Source organism: Rhincodon typus, chromosome 32, assembly GCF_021869965.1.
Source record: "Rhincodon typus isolate 14 chromosome 32, sRhiTyp1.1, whole genome shotgun sequence".
NCBI lineage: Eukaryota > Metazoa > Chordata > Chondrichthyes > Orectolobiformes > Rhincodontidae > Rhincodon > Rhincodon typus.
This window is the reverse complement of record NC_063363.1, coordinates 14569970-14578179: the sequence shown is the minus strand read 5'-3', so window position 1 is coordinate 14578179 and position 8210 is coordinate 14569970. Positions and strand designations below refer to the sequence as shown.

Below are 8210 nucleotides of genomic sequence, written 5' to 3'. Positions count from 1 at the left end.
GGTCAAAAATCAGAACATTTCTTTCAGCACCAACCTACAAGCAAAAAAAATGTTGCTTTTAGTGCTTAACACCAACATCCAATGAATTAGTTTTAAAAGCAATACCTTGTACAGATGAATTCTGCAACTAGTCAAAATAAAATCCTATGACCTGCTTGAGACAATTTCATCCATTCTTGGTTTTGATGGCTAGGAGAACACCCATTTGTCAGGCAGAATGAATGATCAACTTTGATCATGATTGCTGATTTTTGTTCAAAGTCATCTCACTCCCCCACAATCACCACCTCAAAGGATTTCATCTCAATGGCTGCCTCACATTCCCTGCCTTAGCCTTTACCCAGATACCTTGATTTATGCAACAGTGCTGAAAAAGGGTCACTGGACCAGAAACGTTAAGTCTTCTTCAGATGCTGCCAGACTTATTGGAAAAGCCCAGCAGCTTTGTTCCCAATTTACAGCATCTGCAGTTCTTTTGGTTTTTACCCTGATTTATGCTCTCCATGAGCATGAGCTGACTCCAATTTCCTGCTCAACCGGTCTCCAGATTCTCATTTAAATGGCTTGGCTCGTGTAACAAGTCCCAGGTGTCCTTTGATAACAGTGTGGAGCTGAGGAAGACAGCATCAGAAGAGCAGGAAAGTTGATGTTTCAGGTTGGGACCCTTCAGAAAACACCTGCTGTGCTCCTCCAGCTCCACACTTACCTGATGCCAGCATTGGCAGTTCTTAGTATTTCCAGGTGTCATTTACCCAGTTCCTTCCACAACCTGCTCAGGTTGACCGAATTAAAACTTGACTTGCAATGCAGATCAAGTTTTAAACCATCAATTTCTTTCTTCCTCCCACCCAATTTTAGAATCTCTACTTTTGACTTGGATTCTAGCTATCTCAAAAAAGGTGGGGTAGAAAGCTTATCTATTAGCTACCTCAAACTCTACTGTTCGAATTGCCTTCAATTTGATTTTCTGTAAAGTATTGAAAGATCTGTTAGTTTTGTCCAAAGGATCGCAATTCTGACAAGTGTTAGTAATAATATCAGCACAGACAAAGTCAGCTATTATGGGTCTTCAGTAGGATCTTCCTGGAACCCAATGTGCTACCTTTCAGACAGCTGGTTGGATACTCAAAGTCACACAATTTGGAATTCACTGCCTGCATGTGCTGGAAACAATTTAAATTTGCACTTCAGTTCCCACAACAGCAATATGCTAGCACTTTGTTTAAAAGTGTGATAAGGATTTGTCTGCTTCTCAATGCACTGCAGGATTTTTCACTTCCAGTGAGACGGTCCCTTGGATTAACATTTCACCTAAAAAGTATGATTTGAGTGCATCACTCCCTCAGCATTCAGCTGGAGAGCTTAAAAGTCAAGGCTGACTCTGGTCCCAAGTCCTATCTAAACAAAAACTGATTCATGATAAACAAGCTACCTCAACCTAAAGCTGTTACAAAGCTACATGGCACAAAGAACCTGAAAATCTGTGCATTATGTAAGATATGCACTAGAACATACCTTTTTATCCAAGCCATAAGCAATGGCAGCAGCTGTTGGTTCATTTATAATACGGAGAACATTAAGACCAGAAATTGTTCCAGCATCCTTAGTTGCTTGGCGCTGAGAATCATTGAAATAAGCAGGTACAGTAATAACAGCATTGGTAACTGTCTGCAAGGGAGAGAATATTTCAGTGACATTGTGGTGAAATTTGCTTGCTTCAGCGTGAGTGACTGAATTAATCTTTAGCTTGTACTATTCCAATGACGACAATATTAACTGAATTTTAGTTTTCTACTTTGCACCCAAGGTTTTAAAACTCAGTACTTTTATACACAAGATTGATCCAGGAATGGTGACATTTAGTGAAGTGTATAACTTGTACTCTTGTACATGAGTATGTGTGACTAAATCTAAAAGTATTGCCATACATAGCTTGGTTTGTTCATGTAAAAGCATTTTAATGAATCAAAACACTGGACCCTTCCAATTACCAATTGCTTTCCACACAGTCCCTTGACCACTTAGTCTCCCACCTCAAGTTAGACCCAACCTATTAGACGTTCCTAATTTTCTTGCAGTATTCCACTTCTTGGTTACTAGATGAAATAACAAACTCCATTAACAAGTCAAATCAATGGTTAAAAGTTAACATATCCTATCTTTGAGTCCAGTTAAGCATTCTATTCACATTTTTAGCATCTGTAATAGATACTTGGATTGACCAGAAAAGACAGCCACCTTGGCTTTAAAGAAGTTACTCATCCTTCATATCCTAACTCTCCCCTCAAAGTTACTGTTCAGTATGAAACAGTGATTGAGCCTTTAACAGCTAAGAACTTCAACTTCTTTCACATCTTTAAAGACCATTTTCCATGCAATATTCTTCTCCCAGCAACCCAGTCCTCATGTGACTCTTTACCCTATTCTGTCCCCAGTCTAGGCTAGATGTCAATCAGACATGTTAAAAAACCTTTTGCATATTATGGGACTCAAACCTATACCTTCTGGCCCAGAGGTAGTAGCACTAGGCATGAACTATTTTCCCTCAGTTCCCAAGTGCCATCAATATGCTTTTTCTAGCTCAGTGGCCAATTTCCAAGTGCTCCCTTTCAATTTCCACTGACCAAAACAGAACAATGCCTTTTCTTAAATGTTACTTGCAAAGCAAATCACAAAAAGCCTAAATAAAAACTTGCCTGAAACATCTCAACTGACATTGCACCTTCATAGATCATAGAATCCCTACAGTGTGGAAACAGGCCCTTTAGCTCAATAAGTCCACACCAACCTTCAGAACATCCCACCCAGATCCATCGCCCTATAACCCACCTAATCTACACATCTCTGAACATTAGACAATTTAGCATGGCCAATATAGCTAGCCTGCACATCTTTGGTCTGGGGGAGGAAACCCACAGACGCAGGGCGAATGTGAAAACTCCACAGACAGTCACCCAAGGGTGGAATTGAACCTGGGTCCCCAGCACTAACCAGAGCCACCATGCCTTGGCAAGTCAGTCATAACTGAGTGTCTACAGGTGTCCAAAATAGAAACTCTTGGATTTACAGATCAAGATGTAAACATATAACTCAAGTCACGCATTGATTATTAATTCCAAGTCCACTCTAGTTAACTACTCACCTGTTTCTAATTGTTAGTCCTCAATTTAACCATATTCAAAGTAAATAGGTTTTCTAAAAAAAAATGTTCAGAGGTGGCCAGGAAATGTAATACTAAAGGTTAGGGTTTATCACAAGTTTACACACCTTTCCAAGGTAAGCTTCTGCAATTTCTTTCATTTTTGTGAGCACCATTGAAGAAATTTCTTCCGGGTAAAAAGACTTATTTTCTCCCTTGTATTCCACTTTAACCTTGGGACGACCTCCATCATTTACTACATCAAAAGGCCAGTGCTTCAAGTCAGCCTGAACTACAGTGTCTTCAAACCTGCGTCCAATCAGGCGCTTGGCATCTGATAAATTCAACCATATCAAAACAAAGGTAAAAGAGAGAAAGTGTAACAATCCTTTCTGCCACACAATAGGTCATTCCACAGTTCCTGATACAAGCCTGGGCAGTGATCCATGAATTATTGAATCCCTACTGTGCAGATAGAGACTGTTTGATCCATTGAGTCTGCACTGAACTTTTGGACAGAATTCCACCTAGACCCACCCCATTCCCATAATCCCACATGGAGTTTTTAAACCCAAGGCTAACCTACTTACTCTGCATATCCCTGGACACAGTGGTGCAATTTTTAGCATGGCCAATCCATCTACTTGCCTATTCTTGGACTGAGAAAGAAAGCCAGAGCTCCTGGAGGAAATCCACACAGAAAGGGAGAGTGTACAAACTCTAACAGACAGTCACCCAAGGCTGGTACAATGTGGAATCTAAGAAAGAAGTCTCTAATCCCATTTACAGGCAATAAAAGGATACACTTCTCCCAATCTGGGACATAACACTTGTGTTGATGCCCCCAAAAAAAAGGTAGGAGTTAAAATAGCAGTTGTTGAATCGAAGAATGGATGGCATTACCCAAACTGCAGTTCTAAAATCCTAATGTCTATCCAGTAAACTTGAATGCTGTTAACTAGGTTAACAAGTCTATGTAACCAAGTTAATTCCAACTAACACTTGAAAGAACAAACTGAACCATAAAACTTTATCAAAAAGTAGAGGTGCATCTTGTACTGCAGTACCAGCAAATAAAATATGCAGGAAACAGCAAAGACTTCTTCCTGGTATCAATGTCACTTCTTTCATGAAACTCACCAAAGACAGTATTGGTTGGGTTCATTGCCACCTGGTTCTTGGCTGCATCACCAATAAGCCTTTCTGAATCTGTGAAGGCAACATAGCTTGGAGTGGTTCTATTGCCTTGGTCATTGGCAATAATTTCAACTTTTCCATGTTGGAAAACACCTACACAGGAGTAGGTTGTCCCAAGATCAATACCAACAGCTGGTCCCTTAGACATTTTGTCTGTAAAGAGAAGTAAAAAAATTTGACAATCATGGCTCTTTGCTTGTATCTATCTACTAGTTCTTCAGTTTTGATTTGGTAAGAGCTATTCAAAATCACAAGGAATCTGGACAGATTAGAACAAGAATGATGTGGAATTCACTACCCATGTGGAGGCAGCAGGATTGAGGAGACACTGAAGACAAATACAAAAGACAAGATAACACCACTAGGATGTTTACTACCTAGAGCTGGCACAAACAAGCCAGATGATCTGTGCTGCAGTAATTTTGATTCTCAGGTTTACAGAAAAGTTAATAGCCAAAAGGAATCAAGTAGCACTTAATGACATTCTTAAAAAGGCAGCATATTAGTTACCTCAAACTCTTCCCTGCTTCCAGTAGAAAAGAATAAAGTCTTAAGGTCTATCCATATCAGCTTCCAGCTACTGCATAGTGGAAGGATTTACCAGGAGTAAACTTGTGAGCAAGACTTTGATCTATTAATATAGTATTATTCATTAAATTAGCCAGATGTAACCAATTGGGAATCCAGCTGTAGAAAGTCATTCTAAATCAACTAGATTAAGAAATTGTTATAAATCCCTCATTTGTTTAAGATTTTAAAAATAAGCACATTTTTGAACAGTATTAAGTCAAACACCTTAGGTCATTTTATCAGAGATAATTAACAGCACTCAATGGGGCTTAACTCCTGTTGTTCTTGTACAGTAAGATTTAAGGGTACATATAACATATCTAAATATCAGTGCAGATAATGCAGATTAACACATGCAGCTCATTTGCAATTTTTATTGGATTATGTTGATTTGGAGGACTAGTCAAGGATAGAACGTTCTAAGGAACGCATTCTAAGCTGAGACAGGCACTAACTACAGCTCTACCTTGTTATAATCCTTTAGACCCATTGTAAATTGAAAAAGCGATTCGCTTGAGCTATAGATTAGATATTTCCCACCAGGTTGGGTCGAGACAGTTAGGAATTACTTTTGCCGACATTAAAAAGACATTGTTAAATGTTCCTTCGTTGTGAACAAACTTGAGCGATCTGGAACAAAACTCGTTTACTTAACGAAAGAAAGAGTAAAAACGTTCAGAGATCGACAAAATTAGGATGAAAAGGAAATGGCGATTCGTTATAACCAGTTTTACGAACTGGTTTTTGAAAGAAAAATCACACCGCACACTATACTCAAATCTTCGATTGAACATTCGTTACTGAAAGACCTAACGAAGTGCTCAAAAACCCGTACCAACCTACCAAACCTCGAAAGATCCTTAAAGTTTGCTCAAACGTAAGGAAATAGACACTCAAATTCACACCAGCACGAGTAAGAATAAAATTGGGTCATTGAAAGATAATGCAGGACATAAAAAAAGGTGCTGAGATCAGGATTTCTTCACAGCAAGAGACCTCACCTTCACAATTCCACATCAGCCATAACTGAATCATTTAAGCCATCACGGGCGAAATGTGAAACGAGCCCGTTTTCTTTGTTAAAGAATTATTTATAAATTGAAAATAAGTTACATATACGCGCGAAACGGAAGAAAAGATACTGCATTCAGCGGACAATTTTTAAAAAAAATTCAATAGCCCCTTTGTTAGAGCACCACATTTTGCTTTCTGGAGATAAGCTAACAAAGACCAATACTTACTCTCGTTATTTACTTTTTTTTAAAAAGCAAAGCGAAAACCTAGGACTCTGCCTCTTCAACCCAGCAAAGAACGGATGCTACCACTACTCTGCCAGCTCACGCTGCAGCTGCCGGCGTTTTTTCTTTTGCCAATCACCACAGAAGCTTCTGGAAAGAACTGGAACCTTCTATCCAATCAGGAGCGCGTCCTCCGTCTAGCGCATCTCAAGTCCCCGCCCCTAATGGGCGCCCAGTGGCCAATAGGAAGGAGTCTCCTTCCTCCCTCTCCTCCAGCTGATGGTGAGCGGGTTCTGCGGGTTGGCCCTATCTAACGTTCTGGAAAGATCCAGAACGTTCGCGTCCATTAGGTGCAAGGAAACAAAGAAGATGAAGAACCCCAAGTTTCTTGAATAGCACGAAATATTTCTCCAGATCCAGAGCAACAACAGCAAACAAAAATTCTGTTGAAAAGGTTTATCAGTTCCCTCCCTCATCATTAACATTCAAAGAAGTGAGACAAGCAAAACGCCTAAATAGAACAAAGAATCGCTGATGATGGAACCTGAAAGGAGAAAAAAACATTTCTTCAGCAATTCCTGACTTTCTTTTTGCAAGCAAAACACATGTTTGCTAGATTAGATTTTCAGTTGCATCCAAGCTCAAGGAAACTCCTGGTAATATTTGTACCATTTTTAAGGTATACGCTACCAGCTGGGACCAGTGTCAGACTGTAAATGGTGCAGTTATTGACTGGACTTCTAGACGGATTATATCTCGAAACTTTATCAGCTTCATCTTGATCAGTTTCAGATTTTAGTGTTCTGGTTTCCTCCTCACTTTTAGGTTTTGAAGCTGCATGCCACTCCCTTTACAAGTGCCTCACAACTTTGCCCTTTCCAAGACAGAATGAAAGTAGAAATGGGAGCATAGTTCAAGATGATGACATTTGCCCTGGGCGTCATTAATAGGGATGAATAAGAGATTATGTTTGCAGTTTCAGAGCCTGTGAGATGTGATTAACAGGTGAAGCCCAAAAGCCATTCTAGTGTGTGCTCTCTTCAAAGTCGACTGGCAACTACAGATGGATCTTTCATTATCACATCGAGAATGTAATACAGAAAATGCCCCCACAACTCCCCCCTCACCCCCATCCCAGGCCCCAAGAAGACTTTCCACATCAAGCAGATGTTCACCTGCACATCTGCTAATGTGGAATACTATACCTGCTGTTCCCGTTGTGGCCTCCTCTACATTGGGGAAACCAAGCGGAGGCTTGGGGACCGTTTTGCGGAACACCTACGCTCGGTTCGCACTAAACAACTGCACCTCCCAGTCGCGAACCATTTCAACTCCCCGTCCCATTCCTCAGACGACATGTCCATCCTGGGCCTCCTGCAGTGCCACAACAATGCCACCCGAAGGTTGCAGGAACAGCACTTCATATTCCGCTTGAGAACCCTGCAGCCCAATGGTATCAATGTGGACTTCACAAGCTTCAAAATCTCCCCTCCCCCTACTACATCCCAAAATCAGCCCAGCTTGTCCCTGCCTCCCTAACCTGTCCTTCCTCCCACCTATCCCCTCCTCCCACCTCAAGCCCCACCCCCATCTCCTACCTACTAGCCTCATCCCGCCCCCTTGACCTGTCTCTCCTCCCTCAACTGACCTATCCCCTCGCTAACTCCCCACCTACACTCACCTTTACTGGCTCCATCCCCGCCTCTTTGACCTGTCTGTCTCCTCTCTACCTATCTTCTCCTCTATCCATCTTCTATCCGCCTCCCCCTCTCTCCCTATTTATTTCAGAACCCCCTTCCCCTCCCTCATTTCTGAAGAAGGGTCTAGGCCTGAAACGTCAGCTTTCCTGCTCCTCTGATGCTGCTTGGCCTGCTGTGTTCATCAAGCTCTACACCTTGTTACCTCAGAAAATGGAATGCTTTGTCTTCACAGAAATGTAATGATTGCCAGCACCACCATCTGGAATAAACTGAAATTGACAACAGAAAATGGATGAACCTTCAGCAGCCAGTAGGTTTCATTCATCAGACCATGCAGGTTAAAAGCATTTACACTTTATTTGTAGA

At 41.1% G+C, this 8210-nt stretch overlaps 1 protein-coding gene across 1 annotated transcript in view; it reads right to left on the bottom strand.

The window, feature by feature from the left end:
- Positions 1-4489, bottom strand: part of LOC109927321 (heat shock cognate 71 kDa protein-like) — a 6179-nt gene extending 1690 nt beyond the window's left edge. The window contains 4 exon segments of the mRNA XM_048615692.1: positions 1-34; positions 1516-1668; positions 3268-3473; positions 4280-4489. The exon segment at positions 1-34 is cut by the window's left edge and continues 5 nt beyond it. Of these exon segments, the coding sequence (XP_048471649.1) occupies positions 1-34; positions 1516-1668; positions 3268-3473; positions 4280-4484 (598 nt within the window). The 5' untranslated portion in view covers positions 4485-4489.
- Positions 4490-8210: the final 3721 nt, after the last annotated feature.